Here is a 25,773-nt window from a genome sequence, read left to right on the forward strand (position 1 = left end):
TAAATTAACACATTCAATAATCTCTTACAATTTTGAGAAAGATCTATTAGCCTGATCCAAGTATGGAAATTCAAATTACTAGAATTTCCCACCAATATAAATTCTGTATGGCGTTAAATATAAAATTAAATCCACCAATAGAAAATACACCTATTTGTAGCATCTAAAAATTCCAATTCCAAATATAATCCACAAACATTGAAAAATATTTTACTTTATAATACTATAAAAAATCTTTCTTAGCTCATTCCAATACTATGAAAGATCCATGTACAAATTCTACTATAAAATTCATGTACAAATTTTACTATAATAATTAGCAGTAAGACTAAAAGTGCTATCACATCTATACCCATATCAAATTTGAACTTTCAAGTCATTTAAACAACATATGAATATAATACGGTATAACCCACTAATACAATATGCCATGGTTAAACTTCTTACATAACCTTAGGTCAACCCTCTCTAATCATGATCATCAATCCTTCTGTATTCATCGAATACCAAACCTAATACATAAATTTTATCACGATGCCTAGTGAACTTATACCTTTTTTTTTGCTACTTTTGTCCTATCCCAAGTGATCATAACCTCAAGATTTGTTACATTTCTATCACAATCTCCAATGATCTTAAACCATAAGCTCTCATACATTTTTGTCACATTCTCTATTGGTCTTAAACCTATGCTCTGATTCTAATTTTGTTACAATCTCTAATGATCTTAAATCTAAGCTCTGATACCATATTGTCACAACCCAAGATCTCATCCAAAATGGTTAGCCGGAAAGCATTATTTAGATTTCTTGATCTTATATAAATACCCAAGATCTATCCAGCAAATAACCGATGTGGGATTAAACACACACCCGCACGGGTCCTCACACTACCTTTGCTCTTGCAGTGTTTTAGACGGTATACGTAACCTGTGAGCCCCCAGCCCCAAGCTTCTTTAAGATCAACTTTGATGGATGTGTTTTTGATTGTGGTGAGAGGGGTGGTATAGGTTTCGTGATTAGAGGCCCAGACTCTAGAGTGATGGCAGCTAGAGGGAGCCCAATCTTTGACATCTCGGTCTCTGGGGCGGAGCTGAGAGCGGCTTGGGCTGGTTTGTGTTATGCTCGGCGTGTGCTACGGCTCAATACTATCCTACTCAAAGGTGACTTGGCCACAGTGATACTGCAGTCCACCACCACCCTCTGCTCCGGAACATCTGGGACATAGCTAGCGGTGACATTACCTTTCGGGCAAAGCACATATATAGGGAGGCTAATGGAGCTATGGACTAGATGGCTTCTTTGTGGCTAATCATTCCGGAGCGCTTCTCTGGATTGGTGAGGGGGAGCAGCCTATAGCGTTTCCAGACTTTTTATATTTTACTTTTTTGGATTTATTCATACTAAACTTGTATGAGTCGTCCAATGTAGCAAAAAAACAAGGGATGATCAAATCTTCTTGGGGTATTTCCAATTAATTCAATTAATAGATGAATCACATGTTCTTTATTCGGCCCCTTCCATGGTTCAAATATCATCTAACACATTTTGATTTAAGGTCGCTTTTAACCTATTTTCTAATGGTCTTTCATCTTGTAGATCTTGTTGTATTGAACAAGATAATCAATTTCTTCATCCTCAAAATTGAAATTGTCTAGCCTTTGCCTTCTTGGCCAAGCTGTGCGTGTATGCAATCTCATTTCTATTGATCTTAGGGACCGGCTGCTGAGAAGCACATGCATTCTGTTTTAGCTTTCTCTCTACATTTGCCCTTGCTATCTTCTGAAGGTTTTTTTGAGAATCAAGAATGGCTTGAAGAAAGGGTTATAGTGCTTGCGCAATGACAGTTGCAATTTCTTTTACTAAGGCCTCATTGAGTTGTCCTTTATCGGGACCATCCTTTTGGCCATCATGATCCAATTCAGGAACATTATCTTTGTCATTAACCATATTCTGGCCAGACTCTTCAGCCACTTCACGGTCTTGTTTTTCATCACCACTTTTGTCTATCACCACGAGGTCATCATAAAGAGGATCCTCAGGTTCATTAATTGAAGGGTCGATAAGTAGTGCAAATGATCCTAACTTACTTAGAGGCTTTCCTTCATATCCTATCTCACGCCATTGAGAGTGCCAAAAGATGTTTCCAGAGAAAACTAAACTATGGCTAATAGCGTTGTTAGCATGCCAAATTGAGTGGATCGATCAAGAAGTTTGGTTGAATCAAGATATAAGGTTCAATATTGCCTCGGCGAGAGGACCATCACAACTCTATTAGAACGAGAATTACATAAAAAATGAAAGCAATAAGACGAGCCATCACTCACACCCAAGAGAATTCTCCAATAGAAGTTGATTACAATGGAAGAGAGAATTGATTGCAATTTATCGCCGAACAACTAGCCGGTTATTTGGCAAAAGGAGAATGCATTAAAATAGTTAAGGTTTCGATGGTAGTGCAAAGGATTAGCAAATGCAAAGTAGCGTGTTTCTTAAGAAATGAGTTTGTTTCAAAGTTGGAATCAATCATTAGAAATGCTGAAGAGCAACATGTCCTCCTGGAGCTCAACTACTTTAACTTGATTTCACTGGCAGAGCTGACTGCTGCTATGTAACGATCATTTATGCAGTCAAAAGATTCGAGTACCTATGGATCAATGGTGGGCATGAAAAGTGTCAAGTTGAGTTCGAATTGGATGCAACTTAAGAAAGACAACAAAATCCTGTACTGCTCCCTGACCTTTTATAATCAAACTTAGAAGGTAAATTCATACTCAATCCATTTATTTTTACATACCCATCAATCCATTTGCATGTCTTCATTCATCAGTTATATGCCTTAAGGGGAGAGGGGGGAAAAAAAGAAAATAAACAAGAAAAGAAGCATAAAGAAAAGGGTTTGCACTTCTAAAATGATTGCTAGATAGAGCCCCCACCAATCAAAAAAAACATAACTAACCTCGAAACACCACCATCATCTTTTGGTCCACCGAACGAGGTGAGCTGAATGCTAGATAGACCCCAGTGACAACAGAAGGTAGCAAACCCATCTCCCACCACCAACCACCACCTCCAACCCAAGGGAAAACAACAACCCACCAAAAAAAGAGGAAGAAAGGAGGAGAGAAAGCAAAGAGAAAAGAAGAAAAGAAGAAAGGAAAGAAACAAGGGGAAAGAAGAGAAGGGGAAGCAATCAGCCAAGCCTAGTACTAGTGGAATAGAAAACAAATCCATTGTATCACTTTCATTATCATTTGAACCAAACCTTGGCAATCTTATGAGCCCCTGAACTATTAATAATATTTTAATGACATAGCACTAGGTTTTGAGGATCTATGAAGCCCTTCGCTGAACCGTAGGACTCCGGAACCCAGCTAAAACCAGACCCCTTTCTAATTAGGTTCATGTTCACTAATCTAAATCCGATGCAATTATCGAAACGCCTCACTCATAACCCATGTGTTTTTTATGGCTTTGGGTCAATTGGTTGGTTTATGTTAGAAATTGCCAATCCTAATAGAGTAGTAAATTGGCTAGCAAATTACAGGGCCAACAATTCAAGACTTTCAACATAGAATATAGGTAGGTTGAACATTCAGAATACAGAGAAAAGATTTAAACAATTTATGTAATTACATGATGTAGCAGTCTAACTATGGGCAGGCCTATCAACAGGATCAGAATTTGAAGCAAAGTTTTAATTTTTCTCAGGGGTTTAATGGTCTTTCTTAATCTTCCAAACTTACGTATGTTGATCAACAGGAGTGCCCAAAGTTAAAACCACTCAGGTGATTTAAAACAGTAAACGAACTTAACAGTCGCAGACATCGGGGATAGGGTTATGTCCTAGTTATCCATCCTGAGCTCAGTCCGAACTCATCAGCCAAGCCAGGAGAAAGATGCATGACCCTACAGCACCGAACCCAATGCAACTCTAGAGTGCTAAGAAGCATTTCCATCCCTTAAATGCTGTGTAAGAACATATTAAATGAAAATAATTTAGAGCATATATTTGATTTGCATGTAAAGCAAAAACAGTGTTGCTGGTGTAATCCATGCGTACCATGTTGGTGCAGGCAAGGCAACACAAGCATAGCACTAGCATCTCTAAATGCCATATAAATATTTGCCGAAATTTTCAAAACTACATTTCAAACTTCTGAAGACAATGAGAAGGCTCCAGCAGAAATTATAGAAAAAAAGATGACAATATACTGATACAATTTACAGTTGCAATCTATTTGTACTTTTTAAAACTTATTATGATTTGGACTGTATCACACTCATCATGGAAGTAAGATGTGGCTATACAGCTCAACAAACTAGAAATTTCTCACAATTGCACAACTGGACCCATGAACTATTAATTATCCAAGCAATGCTTTACATTCCACTCCTTGCAACATAAATTATGGGTGCCTTCCATGCAGCCTAAACATGGCTAATCAGGGCTGTCCATTTCCAAAGTAATGATCAGCAAAAAACAGAGCAAATACACGGAGATGAGCATTGGATACACCATGCTGCTACTCTGCATCTCTATGGAAAGGCCCCGAAGGAGCCACACCCGCAGCATCGTGGTTGCTATTACTCAAATGATCCACTTCTTGAGTCTTCATTTATAATGAGGACGATGAAACAATGAATCAGTAGTGCAACATTGGGCTCTGGTTTTAGAAAATAATCGTGGCCATAATTTGATGGTAGACTACTGCATCCAAGATCTTACCGGTAAAGTAACTTCAAGAAAACAAAATGTGCATACCTGGGTATTTGATGCCTGCCCATGAGTTCGTATAGGTCTTGTGTTTAGATCAAACATTTTCGAATTAATTTTTCCATGACCATCACTATTAGCATTTATTGCAGGATCGGTAGAAAGCTTGTGATTTGGCAGTTTTTCTCTCGACGTCATTTTAGGACCGTGATTATAATCCCTCTGTTTTTCAAGTTGGTCCTTGGGTTGCATGGATAGATCTTCGATGTGGGCCGTCTTATCGCCTGGAAACTACAAACAAACAACTGATAGTTAGTTACCTCAGGGGTTCATACAGTATAAAAAACTACCAACTATTGCAAGTTTGATGCATTATTGTGAAGTCTGAATGAGTACTTCAATATGGTGAACCAACCTCAACCCTTTGCCTTAATAGGAGATATCTTTCATGGGTTCTTTTTCCTCCAACATGCACTATCATATCGCATTGCAAGCATAGAGAAGTTCCATCGATCTCGCAGTAAAAGAAAGCTACATCCAGATCCCAAAGAAAATCTTTAATTTTTAAGTACAAGTAAACAGAAAGTAGACAAAATGAGGAGATGCATACCAGGTGTATTTTCACATATGTCACAGCGGGGAACTTCACTAGGGTCAGCCAGTCCTACTCGTACATGTCGGCTAGCAAGCTTGTTGCACATGTGGACCTGCACCAAATTTGAAGATTATGAAAAATAAGGATTAAGAGGTACATTATGATCCGAGCACTTAATCAACTCAGCTTTTCTAGATTTGAATAGACTTTCATTTTTAATCTCCTCTTCTAATTTTAGGAATACTCTCCTTCCTGAAGGATTGAGGATTCAACCCATCTGCAAAACCTTTGAAGGTTGTTTTAGATTGAGGGCATACAGAATACCTAGGAACTAAAATATTGTGTTGTGGGGGCCGTATTCTATACATCAAGTGGACACAGACAGACAGTACCAATAGCCCTATCATGTCAAAATAGATGGAAATACAGATGATTTTGGATCCATACCACTGATTGCAACCCACACACCATAAAAAATGTATGAACCAAAAGTCAATTAACTTTGGTGTCCTTAAACCATAAATCATATTGAAAGAGTATAGGAGCCAAAGAATATTTTTGGGCCAATTGATGCAAAGATAAATGACTCTCGAGAAGCATGATTTTCAATTTTAGGTCCTTTGTATAGCATATCATGACCAATTCTATGCATCGATAATCTAAAACAACCATCTTCGGTATCAGACAGATAGGATTGCAACCTCAATCCTATTAATAGGAATCTGTCAGCATAGAAATGCATACAGACAAGGATATTTATCGATATAAAAGAGACATATCAAAGGATATTTATCAAAATAGAGAACATAACTAAGATGACACACAAAGAGTACATAATGTCCCTCTGTACAATGTATATGTAAAAAAATGTGTATGCATGCATGGTTACAAAAATAAAAAAACTATTGGAATTTATGCACATAAGATATCAGTATTCACCTTTCTAAAATGAAACAAAACATAGAATACATCTAGCAACATTGATATAGTTAGCATAGATATGTATAGCAACATGGAATAGTAAAATTATAACTCAAATAATTTAATTTCTAAGTTAAAAAAATCATAATTATGCGAAGACAGAAATCATGACTGCACCTAGATATCCAAATCAACCTATCCTAGGCTCAAGTTACCCCACCTGATCCCTTTTGGGTATGGATCCATAAACTTGATGCACTAGCTGGTCAAAGGGTTCTGACCTGATATGTCAGAATTTCATATGTATGAATAAGTTATACTATTTATCAATATCATTTAATTACTTGAACTCTAAGCCTTTAACCTTAAAACTAATAAAAAATAATCCAGCAACAAATCAGCCCAACCCCATCTTTCCTCACCTCATGTCCAATCCCCTGCCTCTATTCTCTCCTCCCCATGTTCTCTACTCTCTGGCCATCCATTCCTCTTCATCTCTCCTCCTCACTCTCCAAGTCTCTTTATCTCGACTATTGTCATGACAGCCTTGTGAAGCCGCTTGTCTTCATTCATGCCTCATAACTGGTCCTTACCTAGCCTGATCAGTGGAGGACCCATGACCTCACGTTATAGTAGCCCGTTACCTAGTACCTCAACCAACGAGAAAAGCTAGCTAGAAATTATTAATTGGAGTCATATGATACACAAATTTAGAGGAAATGTAACATCCCTCCTATGCATGGATATATGTAAGATTGAAATGAACCTTCTATCAATGTGCCAAGTGCTGAATAGTACTGAAATAGGTAATGTGCCTTAGAGACTGATCTATAAAACTTTTTCTACTGGACTTCTACGTTTTAGTAATATTTAGGTTAACATAATTGATGAAACTTTAGAATTTAACAAATTCTTTAACATTTCAAAAGTTCAAATTTTAACCAAAAATAGAGATTTTGAACTGAAGTTGGGAAATCACCATTTTATCCTTGAGGAATTTAATTTTTTTAAGCAACTTCTTTGAATTCAAATAGTGCATGCTACTTTATTTACATGTAATGTCTTAAAGAACTCAGCTTGCCTACCTGTCTATCTTTAGTAGCCTTCCTACAGAGCCACTTAACCAACTGACCTGTCAACTGACCAAGCAGTTCAACCTACTTAGGGGAACCAATCTAGTGGGTCCTACCTCCTAGACTGTAATATCAAGCCTAAGAAACCAATGGAGCTGGTCAGGGAGGAAAAATTAAGGGTTGCTGGGGCCTTTAGAATAGAAAACGAAGATGATGGTGCTGGTGAAGGAAATTTAGATAAGGAGAAATAGGATTTGTTTTGGATCATGAAGTAACTTCCTGCATGCCCTCGAATTTATGTTTTGATTCGATCATTTTTCTGAATATTATAATCAGTTTTAAGGTTTCACTTGGCTTCAAAATTCTAAAAACTACGTGGTATTTTCCCGTATCTATGATTTTCCTATGTAACTTTCTGTTATCGGAATCCAAACTCTGCTAGTGCCTTAGAAGGTATTGTATTGTGTATTAGTTTTTTTTTTTTTTAGTTGCTAAGTGGTTTTATCTATAAATCATAAGTTAATGAATTCTATGAACACATAACACATACAACACCAACAAGTTAACAAATCATGGAAAATATAAAATAGCTAATCTTCATACTTTAGATATGTATGTTGGAAAATTATTCACAAAATTAGCATGTGGTTTGCAAAAGAACTGTAGAAGATAAAATCAATGTACATCAATTAAACTGTATGAAATATCATTAGCATCAGCCTTATCTTTTAAAAGACTTGATTCTTTGTTGAATTTAATTATAGATCAATGAGTTGCCTTTGATTTTTAATGATGTATGTTGGAAAATTATTTGTGCAATTTGTTCCTAGCATTCCCCACCAAAATGCTAAATAATATCACATGGATTCCACTACAACTTAGAAGTGACGTACTAGGCTCATTAACTATCAACAGGATACTAAATGAACCAAGGTTGTCTCAACTTGATCATGCCCTAACATAAGCTTATGGCCTCAGGCACAGATATTATCAAGCCAAAAGTATTGTCGTAGAGTTCGCAACGACATTAGCCATCCTAGCCCCAAATGATCAACAATGCATGCATAAAATTCTTGGAAATTCATATAATAAGTAGTGAACGAGACAACAGAAACTGAGATCCAGACAGTTAGCTATGTCCTAGTTTTGCAGCATGACATAACCAGGCTCCCATCAACTTTTACTTTCCTTCATGTAACTCCTTCATTTCTTCCAAATCACACAATCCATCCAACAGAACTCCAACCCTTCCATCTCACTAGTTTTAACCTCCTACTTTTGATCGCATGTCGCATGACATATGCCAACAAGTTGCCACCAAGTGACATGTTGAAGCACCTCCCACCAGCTGCCCTTCTTCCTTGCTTCGTGTGTCCATCAAATTGACCGCTCTACACTCCCACAACTTAAGCAAGGAGAAAGGAGTACAACTGGAGGGAAAATAGTAAGTGGAGGGGCAAAGGAGCAGCAACTAAAGGACTCATGGGAGGTGGTGCAAGAACTAGCAGAGAAGGTGGAGGTAAGCTGTTGAGTAGGTGAAGAACAGCAGTAAGGGAAGAGGCTGAAAAGGAAGAGCGGAAGGTGGAGAAATGTATTTTTTGAAGTATGTATAGAGGAACTAAGAAGCTTCCCCCGTAGATTTAGTGTTGAGATGAAGGTGGAGAAATGTAGCAGAGCAAGGGGCTAACAATGTGAACATTGGTATGCTTGCCTCACTAGAAGGAACAAAGCTAGCTAACAAGCAGCAAATATGGTTTCATATAATCAATGAAACGAATTATTTTTCATAAATTTTTTTCACTTTCAGATATGTTGTCCCCTTGGTCAATCTATTACTTATGACATATAGAAAGCAATTTTTTCTATTAAAAATGCCTTTTATTCATATAGTTCCTAAGCACACTTTTGAACTTAGCTGTTGGAACCGGGAACAAGTACATGTGTAGTTCCGGTGAAGCAGGTATATTAAGAACACTTGAACCAAGGAAGCACTCTAAAAGCACATGCAAGTTCAAGTTTCTGCAGAGTTTCGAAAGCCTGTAAGAAACACTGGGTAGAAGTTTCTTACCGTAAGCTTTTGAATGAGAAAGCTTTTGCATCTTACTAGAATAAAGCACATCTAGTGCACATTGAAGAGAAACACAACACGCATAGATAGGAGAGAAATAAACTGCATGGATGCCTTAGGAGATGGACATGCTCATCTTGATTTAAGGTGATTAGCATTAGAATGTAATATGAAAGTTAATTATGCTTGAGAAAAAAAAACAGGGAACAGAGTCCATCTGCAAATGAAATTGGATTAGGCGAGAAAGAAAAGATCAAAAATTATTGATGGTTTTAAAATCCAAAGAATTTGTTTTTGGCTGCTCCATGTAGTGAACCTCGAATAACATGGAAAGAGGTGAAGGGATATTTGGGATTCCTTGATGAGGGGGAGTAATATGAAAACATGAGATATAGAGAAGCAAATCATCATCAAGATCAATGGTTTTCCCACTTCTATTCGGAGTGCCCCGTGGTCTCTAATACAAAACATATGATCCCTTTATGCATATTTCCCCATCATCATTTATTTTACCTTTTAAGAAAACATCAGCTACGACTGAGAGTATAGCAACAACAAGGAGACAAACCTCTCCCATTAATATAAAAGTTAAGGGAGAAGAAATGGTGTAGGGATGGCAAACTAGAATGGGGTGGTGCATTTTACACATGCAGCACAAGGAGAGGATAGGGAATCTTGGTTGTTATAGTTACATGTGGAGGTGCTTCTACATATTTTCAGAGAGTAAATATGAAGATGTCATGTGTTGTAATCTTTGGGGGATGTGCATGTTACTGCATAAGGTGAGTGTATGAGAGGGAGAGACTAGGATGCTTCTAGACAATCATGTAGTATCCAATTGCTAGTATGCCAAGTGCCCTAAGGTGTACATGCGAAGATGAGGCTTCTAAAAAGGGCAGTGAAAATAAGGAAGAGAAGATGAGAATAGCAAGTGACAGAACATGCGTAAATTTATGTGCTATAAATTAAATGGTGTGTGTATCGATTAGAGGAACATGTATAGTGAGTGCAAGGGTGCAATTAGGATGGATACCAATATGTAACAATGACTAAAATAACCAGTGGAAAATATAACAAGACAAAGTGCAATTTTCTGCAAGTGTAGACTTATTGGAGTATGGGTGTGTGCATATAGGTACCTGGGGCAGTTGGTTAGAGAGCAGCTAGCATGGTTCTAGAGAAGGGGCAAAAAGAAAAGGAAAATTGGAGAATTAAAATTTATGAGGAATTGGGTTATAGGATGTTGGAAAGGTAGGATTGATGGGTAGGATATAAAGACGAGGGTAATAGCCACACAATTGAAGTAGGAAGCTATCTCCTACGATAGCTAGGGCATGTCTAAAAAGATGACTAGAAAATCTCCTAGCAGTTTAATAATTTGCTTGAAGGTCCAGGCCAATTAGCTAAGAAGAAATATTTAATCTTGGCTGTTGGCTATCCATTCAATGGCCAAAACTTTTTTTAATATTTTTGTGAATTTGACTAAAATTCTCCTCTTTACAACTCTTCTTGGACATCCATCACAAGTCTAAGGTTTTGAAGCAAGTCTAGACCACTATACTTTTTGCTACCCACCAGGATCTTTAGCTCAACTAAGGATGGCATATAATTTATGATGCCAAGCTCTCCCCCTCCCCCCCTCTCCCTATCCTTCTTCATCTCCATCTCTCTCTCTCTCTCTCTCTCTCTCTCTCTCTCTCACACACACACAAATAAAGACACTCATTTGACTTCAACCATACATCAAATAATGGGAAACCCATTTTAAAACTGTATTAATCTTGATGCAAGTTTGTTTCCATATCATGTAAGAAAAATTCCATTAATTTTTCAACAAAGAGAAGTTAATCTCTTATTTTTCCACAAATTTTTTTATCCATTTGGATTGATTACCATCCAGAGACTATGGCTTTTGTAGGGATAGATCTGCATCCTTGTTGCAACTCGATATATGATTTCTCGCTATTTTGGATCAGGGAGCAAAGTAAAAAACTTGACCTAAACTAAACACAACCCAACCTACCATGATTTAGTACAGATGTACTTGAACCCACTAGCATATTTACTCCTTGCCTTGATTGCATAGTTTAAGCCACAAATGCATAAGTTGACTCAATGCTTCAAAATAATGGTAAGGCCAGTTGAACCTAACACACAGCCCACTACAAGCCTAACCTTGGTATTCTATTGTAATGATCTTGTACTCTGAAACATCTCTTTAAGACTCAAGTGCTATTGAAGAGGATTTGGACAAACTCAAATGTTGCAGGGATCAAAAATAGTTTAACGTAATAAGCTTAGTCTAAAGACCACATTAATCTGATTCTCTGATGATCTTTGATAAGTTGTAGTGATAAAGCATTATTTATGATGGTAATCTTTACAGGAATTGTACTTTTCTTTTCAAATAACTAGGGCCTTACATGGATCAAAGTGCTGGTTGGAATGCATGATACAGCATGTTATGTTCTTTCGAGTAAAAACATAGCATATTATACACCAAGCTAGTACCTTACTAATATGTGGCACTGCCATGATACTGGATGTGTGCTAGTGCTTGGCACGTAGCCATCACATGCATACCAAGTATTGGCATGGCATAACTAACACATACCATGCCAGCAACATCATGAACTGGTCAACATTAAGGGTTCTTCGTAATGACAAATGTTTGCAATAAATATATCAAAAAGACCTACCGGAAAAAGAAACCCTTAAAGTTTACAGTTGTATGAAAAGCAACATATACAGTCTTGTGGGCAGCTATAGGATCATAATGGACAATCAAGGTAAAAAGTCAAAAAAAATGGAATTAGCTAGTGTAACCTCCAGATGAGGGGGTCACTATCAAAAAAAGGACTTCGGAGCAACACAAAAACAGCAAGATCACATCAGCACAAAAAACTAATGTTTCCAAGATCTTCACACTCATATATATGGATGGTGAAATCATATGCATGAGCTTCTGCTAGTTCCTACAACTCATGGCATGCTACTCTGGAATGGATTGCTCATCCTCTTTAAGTACAAATATCGGAGAAATTGATATGGCTTGACTTAGCTGCAAATACCTAAAAAGGTATTCACATGCATTAGCGGACTTCTAGATAACAGGGATCTATGACAAATTACAGAAGCAGAACTCCAATTATTAAAAAAAAAATCTTTATCGATTTGGTTCCTGAATCAAATGAAAAATATGCTGTAAGGGACCATGCACCAGATGTCATGCATGTTAAGGGTGAAGAGATAAGTAACACATTGAAGCCACCCACAAAGGCCTCACAGATCATGACCCCAAGATAAACATAGAGAGTGAATAACCAAAATATAGTTGCTCAAATTGATCTGGAATGTTCACAATAAGGCAAGCACAACATCATGAAATGGTCAACATGAAGTCAAAATAGGCTTTCTAAAGGAAACAGCCAGAAGGAAGCAGGTGCCATATACCTATCAAAACGGAAAACATAAGCAGCATACAAGGTAAAAAAAACAAACAAACTCTTCGACCTGATGTCTACACCTGCTCACATTTTGATCTAGACTTTCGTGAGCCTTAGGGGTATGCCATTTGTTCTACCTATGTGCAGTTGGAAAGAGGTTCCCTGGAATATGTAATCTTCCTATATAATCTTCCTCTTGGGCCTCCTTGGCCCTTGGGCCCTTGTGTTCTCATTTCATCGCTCAATGAAATGTGTGGTGAGCTTGTACCACGGTTTTGCTAAAGAAAAAAAAAAATGAGTAATAACAACGCGTTAAAAAAATGCATCCATAATATGAGACAAGTATAAGAGCTCTGAAATGATCAAAAAATCAGAAAAAAAAGAAGGCCAAAAAGTACTCAATATAGTTCCAAATGAGAATAGTCAAGAGCTATAAACATTTTTATGCGTGCATCAGGATAGATAATAGATTTTGAGGTAATGTTAAAAATGTTCCAGATAATATCGACATGTCAAAAGGTGAGAGAGCTTTAGAACATGAAATGCGACAGCCTGCTGACTGTCTAGATAGAGAGCGGAATGGTTTAGATAATTCTGAGGAAATGTTAACATTCGAATCTGATGATTGATCGCCTCCAACATCGGAAAAGTACAAAAGTGGTAAAAGGGAAAACTTAGGACCAATCAGGAAAACATGAGCCTTGAAGATGCAATATATTTTCAGGATTATTTATCCACATCTAAAATTTAATTTCGAATATCAAAAAAAGGAAAAGATTATGGATGATCTAGCCAAGTCACCATCCATTATATAATATACTCTTAAATACTCAAAATAACAAAAAATAATGAGTGCAAACAAATCTACCACATTTATGGAACAACAAATATCCATTGATTCAGATACATCCCACATTTAAGGCCACTAGCAAATATGCACATACAAGTGCACATGTTGGAGGAAAAAATTGATTATAAAGCTGTTCATTCTTAACAATGACTAAGAAAAAATAGAAAAATAATAATACATAAAAGAAATTCAGAGTGACCAATAGGCAATAACAATTCAAAGAATAGGTACATGAAGTTCATAAATATTAGGTATACATTCAATAATTCTATTTACAACATATAAGTCACTTTAGAATTATTATTTAGAATCCTTTGCTCTTTGATGGCTTGCTAATCTCCTAAGCACTGTTAACTCTATTGTTTATTGATACATAATGGAAAGGTTTAAAGCACCAGTATGGTACTCATATTGGTAGCACGGTATGAACCAACAAGGTATTGTACTATACCAACACACAATAGGCCTCTTGGGATAACACAACAAAAATGAGGATAATAAAAATGTCTCAGGTACGATATTGGTCTGGGGTGAATAGCAGTACTGATACCTTTCCATCCAATAATGGACAGAATGACCAGTACTTAAATCCATGCATGATAGTTTTGTACTATTACTAGCTTAGCTCTAGTCACTCATCATCAAGTATACGTCAATCTTTAAAAGACATCCATCACTAGAAGCCACATTAATTATAAAAATAATAATAAAAAAAAACATCATCACTTCTTGCTTCATATCAATCTACCACAGAAATACGTTATGAAGGGCATGACCACAAGTGGTGTTTATGGGACGGTTGAGAAAGATGCTGAGAGAGGGGGAGAGAAGTTCCAGGACTGGGGAAACATCCATGGAATAGAGTGGGATGGAAAAAGATGACCGGGCATCAAATTTGGAACCAATGGCCAATAAGATCTTGAGATTCGTATTAGAACCAGATCATGTAGAGTCTGCTTAAGGAGATTAGTGGGCATAGTGCATGACAGAGTTCGTGGAATGGGATGCTTTTGGACATAGATCTAAAAGTACAGCAGTGTCAATTGAGCTTAAGAGTAACTCATTCTGTCGAGAGTTTCAAAATCTCTTCATGGCACACTGATGGACTTGCGCATTTAAGAAGTGAGGTTCGTAAAGAGTTTTGATCCAAGTAGGACTGGTAACAGTATCCCAATCCATGCAAGATTCCTAGGTGTGTTGTTTTCTAAAGGTAGGGGTATTTCTGAGAAAAACTCGGGAATCCCGGTTTTATACAGTTGGTAAGATCAAAATTATCTAACATGATCCTGTTAAAACTATGATAAACCAACTAAACTCATGTCAAAGTTGAAGGGACAAATGACATTGGAATTTACCATACTTATCTTGAACTTTTGGCCCAACCTCATTGCATCTAATTGACCAAATCAGCTAAAGTTCAGAAAACAACAGCTATGGGCTAGATATCACTTTTGGAATGATTGCTTGTAAATCAAGTTATTCTTCCACAGTCACAGCTCACAAGTTATAACTAAAGGAAAACTTTTTAAATTTGTTCACCACACAAAGGCTTTAAACTGAATAAATTAAAAAACAACAGCTCTTGAATTACAATCATGCATTAACAACGAAAATATAAGCCCTAAAACCCTCATCCAGAAAAGATATATTTACACCAACTTGTTTCTGCTGCATAGATCTTGGCTCCAAATTATGTTAAAAAAATGTCTTCTTCTGATACATATAATATGATGGTGGAGTTGTCACACTATGACTGATCCACCAAAGTTTGGCTTCATGATCCTTGTTCATTGACATATATATAAAATGATGGTGGAGTTGTCACGTTATGACTAATCCACCAAGGTTTGGCTTTATGATCCTTGTTCATTGACATTAACATATTCAATCAATCACTATACAGGGCAAGATAATGGATCTACAAGCTGTTGGAACATTTCTAAGGCACATTTAAGAAAATGTCACATAAATGGACATTCTGACATAGGAGCAATGTACCTAGTCATTTTAGAGTAGCCCTATGTCTTAGTCTAAATTAAGTAGCAGCCAAATAGTATTTATTAGGTATTCCATTGTTGGTTGTTAAGCTTTAGATGTGTCCATGAATGTGGATATATGCACTTAGAATTACTAGGATTTATTAACATGATTCATGCATAGTTCTCCTAGATTTTATAAAAGTAGTAATTTTGCTTTTTAGAACGTTGAGATGTACTAAAATAAGAATATGAAGAGTCATATAGCGTTTATAACTTCATATAAAACCATGTAATAGAAAAAAAAAGCAACAAAAGAATTGATAGTTTGAGCTAATGTCTTTTTTGAATCTACTTGTGGATTCCACTGGAAATCTCCCTTTTCCTACTTTCTTCTCATCTATCATAGTCTCTTGTTCCTCTTATACCAAGGTTTTAAGTTTCAATTGAAGCAGATCAGTTATGATCTAGACCAATTCTAAAACGATCAAATTTTTTTGGTTTCACTGAGATTCAGTCGGTTTCAGCCGGTTCCATTCAATTTCAGCCAGTTTCAAATTTTTCAAATTTTTGGTCCTACTAGAACTGCTAGTTCTTTTTTCTTGCGATAGGAGTGTTGTTACAAAGTTGTTGACCCTAAAGGATTGATTTCGATGATAAAAAACAGTTGAGGGAAAAGTTATCTAATCTATTGCTTTAAGTTTAATTGATTGATTTCAGAAAACAAATAAGAAAACCTTCAGTTACTCTCAAAAAAGGATCACCTATATGAAGCTCTACATCAAGAAGAACTACTCCAAAAAGAACATAAAAACAATCCTTGGAAGCTCACTTGCAAAGACAGAGAATTTCATTCTGAGCTACCTCAAGAGTCGACCCCAAGTTTGCAATGAGTCAACCCTGTCACACTGTCGTTGACTGATACGCCTTCACGAGCCGACTCCAGTAGATCGCGAGTCGACTCCAGTAGATCGCGAGTCGACTCCAAATCATTCTCAGAAGACAAACATAAAGCTGTGGTTTTCATCATATTGATGAGTCAACACCTGAAAAACACGAGCCGACTCCAGTCCAACAAGAGTCCACCCCAGAAACAAATAATTCGACCCCTAGATGGCCACAGAGAAAAGACAGAAAGCTGAACAATTCATCACATAGGCGAGTTAAACCATAAAAATTACGAGCCAACTTTAGTCAAATAAGAGTCAACCCCAGAAAACAATGAGTCGGCCCTAGAATAGCCACAATGGAAAGACTGAAATTTGCAAACTTTAGTCCGTTGAAGAGTCGACCCCTGAAGATCACAAATCAACTCATAAAAATTTCGAGTCAAGCACAGAAAATGGCGAGTCGACCCCTCTATGCCTGACAACAGTAACAACTAGTTTTTCTGTGAATCAGAATAGTTGTTTTCATGTCACAACGACTCTTTTACCTGTCTAACGGCTAAGATAATGTTCTAACCTCTTCCAAATAGTATAAATACATGGAAACACCCAAAGAACAAGAGAGCTCAAGCACTATAAAGAAAAATCCACAAAAGCAAAAAAAAACAAAGCAAAAAAAAAACTTCAAAGCAAGATCGGAGAAACCGGTACCGGGCACCATACTAGTTCTCCGACAGCACGAGTCGGTACGGGCCGTGTCGGACCTCTACCAACAGAGGGCACGGTATTGTGGAAGAGAGGAAGAGAGAGAGAAGGAGAGAGAGAGAGGGAGGCTGGCGGAGGGCCGGCGGAGGCTGCGGCAGGCGAGGCCGCGACCAGTTCTCCGGTTTTATTCAAAACAGGGGTCCAACCGCGACTTAAAAAATTTGCAATTTTTAAGTAAAGTCGGCAAATCGCGAAATTTTTTAAGTCGCAGTCGGACCCCTGTTTTGTTCGAAACAGGAGAACCGGCCGCGACCTTACCTGCCGCCGCCTCCGCCGGCGTCCCGATCTCTCCCTCCCTCCCCTGCTTGCTCTTTCTTTCCTTCTTCTCTGGCTCCGGCAATGGATCTCGTTTTCGTTGCCGAAACCGTACTGATGAGCCACCAGTATGACTCGAAACGGCCGGAATTGTCCGGTTCGAAACGATTTCGCTGACCTTACTTCAAAGAGAACATCATTCAAAAACTTTTATTGTGAGCTGAAAGATAACATCTTCAACATCTGAAAGTTGGTAAAGCACCTTCAAGAGCAATCAAATCCAACCAACACAGCAAGCTCCATTTATTGTTTTGTATTTATTGTCTTGGAGTTATTTTCACTGTATTTGCACTTAATTCTTTCTATACTCTACTATAACAAGTTTCAGGAATTGAAACTTCAGAAAAGTTCCATACAAACCTTGAATTGGATTGTGTTGAAACTGGGATAAGCTCGGAAAAGGTTTTGGTTAATTTTATGAGAAAATAAACTGGGTTGATTGTGAGCCCGAGTAAATCCAAACCTTGAATTGGATTGTGTTGAGGCTGGGATATGCTCGGAGAAGGTTTTACTTGATTTTCTGATAAAATAAACTAGATTGATTGTAAGCCCGAGTAAAACAATAAATATAGATTTTCGTTGATTTTCTAAAAAAATCAACTAGGTTGATTGTGATCCTGTGTAAAACAATCGGGCTGTAATCTAGGAAAGATTATAGTCAAATTTTTAAGAAGAAAGTCTTAGAGAGTGGACGTAGGTGCAGAGTTAGCACCAAACCATTATAAATTTCTTGTGTTTGCGTTAATTTTTTTACATGCATTTATCTTTAGCATATTTACTTATTTGTTTGCTGGAAAAATCTATATTCTTCTATCAAATTTTATTCCACTGCATTATTAGCTAAAAGTTTTTGAAAAATTTAATTCACCCCCTCTCTTGGGTTGCATAGCTGGGCAACAAATCCCATCTGATTTTTAAAGATTTTGCTAATCTCATTATCACTAATAAGGCTGCAAATGGATCAAGTTGACCCGTGACTTGACCCGATTTAAAGGATACATGGGGTCGGGTTGGGCTTTAAAATTGGACTCGTTCCATTTTCTGGGTCGGATCTAGGTTTACTAAATTCTGACCCGATCCATTTGATTTTTGGGGCAATTTTGAGTTTCCTACGCTGTGACCTGACCCGAACCCGTGCACCGTTAGAGCCTGCAAGGGTGCTTAAAGGTCTCTAACTCTTTATTCCTTTAATCTCTTCTTGTGTTTGAGGATGAGAGGAATGGACGAGATTGTCTTTTGTGTACTGTCGAATGGCATGAATTTTATATTAAATCTTAGGTTAGTTACATTAAATAGGAACACTATTCCCTTAAGAAGGAAGTTTGAACTAATGAAGACAAAATAGAGTTAATTTTGCGATGTGAAAGAAGATGGGGTCATGATGAATCCTTTGCAGTTGTTGAACTTTATCATGTGTCATTATCAAAATTATATTCCTTATCTTGGCCCATGAATGTTTTTATAATAGTATAATTAGAAAAATAGTAATAGATGCATTCTAACAAATTCAGGGGATATCACTGCTGAGTAAAAATAGATACAACTCTTTTCTACTCAAAAAAAATATTGCATATATGAACAGAAAATTATTTTTGAAGCTAATAAGGTTGAGCCTATTATTATTAGGTTAGTCTGTAATGATATCAATAGTTGATACTTAGACACTTTCACTTGTATGGTCCTGCATAACCTGCTTTTTGTAGTTTTTACTTGTTGTAAAAGGAACCAAGTACAAAAAATGACAAGTCCAAAAATCCGACTCGAATCCGACCTAAATCCGACTTGGTCCTGCATAACCTGCTTTCTGTAGTTTTTCGAATCTACTTGTGGATTCCACTGGAACTCTCCCTTTTCCTACTTTCTTCTCATCTATCATAGTCTCATGTTCCTCTTATACCAAGGTTTTAAGTTTCAATTGAAGCAGATCAGTTATGATCTAGACCAATATTAAAACGACCAAATTTTTTTGATTTCACTGAGATTCAGTCGGTTTCAGCCAATTCTATTCAATTTCAGCCAGTTTCAAATTTTTCAAATTTTTGGTCCTAGTAGAATTGTTAGTTCTTTTTTCTTGTGATAGGAGTATTGTTACAAACCTATTGACCCTAAAGGATTGATTTCGATGATGCGAAACAGTTGAGTGAAAAGTTGACTAATCTATTGCTTTGAGTTTAATTGATTGATTTCAGAAAACAAATAAGAAAGCCTTCAGTTACTCTCGAAAAAGGATCACCTATATGAAGCTCTACATCAAGAAGAACTACTCCAAAAGAACATAAAAACAATCCTTGGAAGCTCACTTGCAAAGACAGAATTTCATTCTAAGCTAACTCAAGAGTTGACCACAAGTTTGCAACAAGTCAACCATGGCACACTATCGTTGACTGATACGCCTTCATGAGCCGACTCCAGTAGACTGCGAGTCGACTCCAGATCATTCTCAGAAGACAAACATAAAGTTGTGGTTTTCATCATATTGATGAGTCGACACCTGAAGAATACGAGCCAACTCCAGTCCAACAAGAGTCCACCCCAGAAACAAATAAGTCGACCCCCAGATGGCCATAGAAAAAAGACAGAAAGCTAAACAATTCATCACATTGGCGAATTGACCCATAAAAATCACGAGCCGACTTTAGTCAAATAAGAGTCGACCCCAGAAAATAATGAGTCGACCCTAAATAGCCATAGTGGAAAGACTGGAATTTGCAAACTTTAGTCCATTAAAGAGTCGACCCCTGAAGATCACGAATCAACTCATGAAAATCTCGACTCGACCATAGAAAATGGCGACTCGACCCCTCTATGCCTGACAACAGTAACAACTAATTTTTCTGTGAATCAGAATGGTTGTTTTCATGTCACAACGGCTCTTTTACCTGTCTAATGGTTAGGATAGTGTTCCAAGCTCTTCCAAATAGTATAAATACATGGGAACACCCAAAGAACAAGAGAGCTCAAGCACTATAAAGAAAAATCCACAAAATCAAGAAAAAGAAAGCAAAAAGAAAGAACTTCAAAGCAAGATCGGAGAAACCAGTACCGGGCACCATACCAGTTCTCCGGCAGCACGAGTTGGTACGGGCCATGCCGGGCCTGTAACGACAGAGGGCACGGTACTGTGGAAGAGAATAAGAGAGAGAGAAGGGGGAGAGAGAGAGGGAGGGCCGGCGGAGGCCATGGCTGGCGAGGTCACAACCAGTTCTCCTATTTTGTTCGAAATAAGAGTCCGACCATAGCTTAAAAAATTTTGCAATTTTTACGTAAAGTCGACAAATTGCGAAATTTTTAAGTCGCAGTCGGACCCCTTTTTTGTTCGAAACAGGAGAACCGGCTTCAACCTTGCCTGCCACGGTCTCCGCCGGTCCTCCTGACCTCTCACTCTCCCTCCCTCCCCCGCTTGCTCCCTCTTTCCTTCTCTGGCTCCGGCAATGGGTCTCATTTTCGTTACCGGAACCGTACCGATAAACCACCAGTATGGCTCGAAACGGCCGGAACCGCCCGATTCGAAACGATTTCACTGACCTTACTTGAAAGAGAACATCATTCAAAAGCTTTTATTGTGAGCTGAAAGATAACATCTTCAACATCCGAAAGTTGGTGAAGCACCTTCAAGAGCAATTAAAGCCAACCAACATAGTCAAGCTCCATTTATTGTTTTGTATTTATTGTCTTGGAGTTGTTTTCATTGTATTTGCACTTAATTCTTTCTATACTCTACTATAACAAGTTTCAAGAATTGAAACTTAAAAAAAGTCCATACAAACCCTGAATTGAATTGTGTTGAGGCTAGGATAGGCTCGGAGAAGATTTTGGTTAATTTTTTGAGAAAATAAACTGGGCTGATTGTGAGCCCGAGTAAATTCAAACCTTGAATTGGATTGTGTTGAGGCTGGAATAGGCTCAGAGAAGGTTTTGTTTGATTTTCTGAGAAAATAAACTAGATTGATTGTGAGCTCGAGTAAAACAATAGATATAGTTTTGGTTGATTTTCTAAAAAAATCAACTAGATTGATTGTGATACCGTGTAAAACAATCGGGCTGTAATTTAGAAAAGATTATAGTAAAATTTTCAAGAAGAAAGTCTTAAAGAGTAGACGTAGGCGCAGAGTTGGCACCAAACCATTATAAATTTTTGTGTTTGCATTAATTTTTTTACATGCATTTATCTTTAGCATATTTACTTATTAGTTTGCTATAAAAATCTATATTCTTCTATCAAATTTTATTCCACTGCATTATTAGCTAAAAGTTTTTGAAAAATCCTATTCACCCCCTCTCTTGGGCTGCATAGCTGAGCAACAAAAGCCCACCTGATTTTTAAAGATTTTACTAATCTCATTATCACTGATAAGGCTGCAAATGGGTCGGGTTGACCCGTGACTTGACCCGGCCCGACTCACTTAGACCCAATTCGACCCGATTTAAATGATACATGGGGTCGGGTTGGGTTCTAAAATTGGACCCGTTCCATTTTCTGGGTCGGGTCTAGGTTTACTAAATTTTGACCTGACCCGTTTGATTTTTGGGGCAATTTTGAGTTTCCTATGCTGTGACCCAACCCAAACCCGGTGCACCGTTAGAGCCTGCAAGGTTATTAAGGGTCTCTAACTCTTTATTTCTATAATCTCTTCTTGTGTTTGAGGACGAGAGGAATGGAAGAGATTGTCTATTGTGTACTGTCGAATGGCATTAATTTTATATTAAGTCTTAGGTTAGTTACATTAAATAGGACACTATTTCCTTAAGAAGGAAGTTCGGACTAATGAAGACAAAATAGAGTTAATTTTGCGATGTGAAAGAAGATGGGTTCATGATGAGTCCTTTGCAATTATTGAACTTTATCATGTGTCATTATCAAAACTATATTTCTTATCTTGGCCCATGAATGTTTTTATAATAGTATATTTAGAAAAATAGTAGTAGATGTATTCTAACAAATTCAGGAGATATCACTGCTGAGTAAAAATAGATGCAATTCTTTTCTACTCAAAAAAAAAAAAATATTGCATACATGAACAAAAAATTTTTCTTGAAGCTAACAAGGTTAAGCCTATTATTATTAGGTTAGTCTGTAATGACATCAATCATTGACACTTAGACACTTTCACTTGTATGGCACTGCATAACCTGCTTTCTGTAATTTTTACTCGTTGCAAAAAAAACTAAGTACAAGAAATGACAAGTACAAAGATCTGACTTGAATCTGACCTACATCCGACTCGAATCCGACCTAGATCCGACTTAGACCCGAATTTTTTGGGTTGGAATCGGGTTATACATAGATCCGATCCAACTCGAATAACCCGTTGGGTCAGAAATTTTAACAATAGACCCGATCTGACCCAACCCGATCTTCCATTAAATTAGGTTTGGGTCAAACATTAGGACTCGAACAAGAAACCGGATTAGATCAGAGTCATTCATGACCCGGTCCGACCCAACCAATTTGCACCCCTAATCTTTTGAAAAAACTGAATACTATGCATAAATTAAGGGCAACCTCTAATCTATGTCTTACTGATCTAGGACATCAGTAACAGCAAGCATGTTGTCTCATATCTACTGAGAAGATCAAATATGTTGCTGTCCTGAGTTTTTAGGTATTAATCCCTAAGAGAACAGGAAAGTTAGAATATTTGAATAAAGGATCAGCATAACTGATACGGTTAAGTGCATGTAGTAACCTATGGAAGTTGGACATAGTGTCACATCATAATGGAGACTAATGGTGAATGAAACTGCTTCAACTGCATTTTGATAACCAGATCTAAAGGAAGGGCCACATCAGTTCGGTTCTAATGACTCATCGATGATGGTCAAAAAAGTAACATGATCCCATCAAGGCCATGCTTCAGAATAAGTGCTAAATATTTATCAAGGAAGCATCTAGTCATTCTCTTCATTGTCAACTCTTCCAAGCATTCAAAAATGGAGAAAAAATCTTGTACATGTTCTATCTGTTGCTCAATTTATGACTTACTAGTTTGAGGCACGTGTGGTGAGTGTCAAACCATCGAATTGATAAAGTGAAAAGGAGGATGGAAGTTCATCAATTAAGCTACACAGGTTATGGTCCTAGATTACTCGAAATCCAACAAAAATGATGTGAAACAACTTGCCATAATTATCTCTATTTTCCACTTTTTTTGAATTTTGTACAAACATTTTTTAACCTTCCAAAACTTTAAGTGAAACCATCAAACCACCAAAACTACTAAAACCAAAACTCCACCTGAAGGATCAAAACTGAAATCAAGTTTTAAAACCTTGTCTTGAAAAAAGATTAAATATTTCTGGTTCCAGTGTCACATTCCCCATTTTAATCCCTATTCCACTCTTACTGTATTCCTACTTTGTGAAAGTAAGACCAAGCCAATCTTTGCAATCCACTTTGAGGGAGCCGATCTCTCACAGTAGACATCCAAAGCTGCTTAGTATGCTGGAATACAACAACCACTGAGATACCTATTCACTTAAGACGCATTGGAGTGCTACATAAAAACAATCAAGACAACCAGGAGAAAGTTCAATGGTAAAATATATTCTAGAAAGCAGCAGCCTCAGATATATAACAATCACCTACAGGAAATGAGCTTACAGTGAAAGCGTACACAAAATTTAATAATACATTAACACCTAAAGGGGAAAAATAGCCTAGTCTATAGACATTGTCAATGAACTATATCCCTGATAAATAGCAATTACCACTTTAGATAGTAAAATAATTTAAATAAACGTATCATACAAGTTAAACAATTTAACATTGATAGCATCCTCAAATTGTTGTTTTTTTTCCTTTTTTTTTCTCAAGGGAGGTAGGGAGACCAAGCCCACTATAATTACCAAGTCCAAATACTTGGGATGCATCACCCAGGACTTGAATCAGAACCTTTAGTTGCAACCTCAAATTATTCTTAATCCCTCAAAAAATTAAAAAGTAGCAACTTTTTAAACATCTGATGCACAACTGAATATAATCGACACCTTATGAGCAAAATACAAATAATGGGCCATCAGGAATATAATTTGTTCCTCTACTTCCAAAAATCTGCAGAGAATAATTAACTAACTGCTAGGAACAACAATTAAGTTTACACTATAAAGTTTCACAACTTCATTTCAGTCGGTAAAGGGAGAAAGATTGACATCTCAGAAGGTGAGCAATGCACAAGTAACTGGCCACAAGATTTTCATTCAATCCATTGACATAATTAAGTGTCCTATAAGAGGCGCGCGCGCGCGCACACACACACAGATATATATATATATATATATATATATATATATATATATATATATATGAAGGATGTTATGGAATAGAAGACCAGGAAATAAACAAGCATGCAACAAAATAGCCACATTCAGATCCCCTCCCGCACCTTCGAAGCCCTCCCTCTCTCTCTCTTATAACCAAACCACTAGCATCCATTCAAACACTCGAAATAGCGGCCAAAGAAGATAATGTAAAAAAAATCTGTTAATTACCATCGTGACAGAGCCAATTGCTCGAGTTATCATATCAGCAAAACTGATGGCTCCAACAGCGACAAAATCCCAAAGAATTCAGTTTAAGAAAGAGAAAGAGGAAGGCGGGAGGGAGTTCGAGAAGGGAGACCTTTTCGTCGCATGGTCGACAGAGGGAGGCCTCATCGGCGGCGCAGAAGAGGACGGCAGGGGCACTCTCGCAGACGTCGCAGATGGTTCGCATGTTGCCCTCCCTTTCATTCCCCTCTCACCACTACTGTCCTCCCCCACCCATCTACTCCCTCCCCGATCCCCTCCTCCTCCTCCTCCTCCTCCTCGTAGAACCCGCCGGTGCTCGTCCCACGGGAGCAGCGGCGAGAGAACAAGAGCTCGACGACGGCGAGAAGAGGAGGAGACGTCAGTGGCGACTGGCGACAGGTGTGGTGTCCAGTGGTGGTACGGCGGCGGCCTTTGGTGGCCAGTTTTATAAGATTTCGAGGCCTCGGGCCGGGTTTGGTGGGGCCCGGAGGAAGGGGGTGGTGGGGCGAAGCCCGGAGAAGGGCTTCGAGAAGAGTCCCTGCACGCGGTTGCGTGGCGCGCGCTAACTGGCGGCGCCGGGCGAGGATGCCATTTAGATTTGGATTTTGGAGGAAGGCTTCGCTCTCAGCCACAACCTAAAATAGGAAGAATGTCT

The 25,773-nt window shown here is 37.8% G+C and overlaps 1 protein-coding gene across 5 annotated transcripts; it reads right to left on the reverse strand.

Moving 5' to 3' along the window:
• Positions 1-433: 433 nt before the first annotated feature.
• LOC103704337 (B-box zinc finger protein 19-like) lies at positions 434-25,773 on the reverse strand. 5 transcript variants are annotated; one of them, XM_088712978.2, is made up of 5 exons: positions 25,231-25,773; positions 5,327-5,423; positions 5,132-5,247; positions 4,765-5,007; positions 434-3,968 (listed from the first exon to the last, which is right to left on the reverse strand). In XM_088712978.2, exons 1-5 carry the CDS (start codon positions 25,321-25,323, stop codon positions 3,942-3,944), a joined length of 576 nt encoding a protein of 191 aa, XP_088569104.2. In that variant the 5' UTR covers positions 25,324-25,773; the 3' UTR covers positions 434-3,941. The 5 variants fall into 5 exon arrangements, with proteins under 5 accessions (XP_088569104.2, XP_008785801.2, XP_088569105.2 ...); XM_008787579.6 differs by lacking the exon at positions 434-3,968 and adding an exon at positions 4,189-4,612; XM_088712979.2 differs by lacking the exons at positions 434-3,968; positions 25,231-25,773 and adding exons at positions 4,189-4,612; positions 25,101-25,209.

This window comes from Phoenix dactylifera, chromosome 16, assembly GCF_051530095.1.
Source record: "Phoenix dactylifera cultivar Ajwa chromosome 16, Ajwa_hap1_PhDact_Kaust_v1.1, whole genome shotgun sequence".
Lineage (NCBI taxonomy): Eukaryota > Viridiplantae > Streptophyta > Magnoliopsida > Arecales > Arecaceae > Phoenix > Phoenix dactylifera.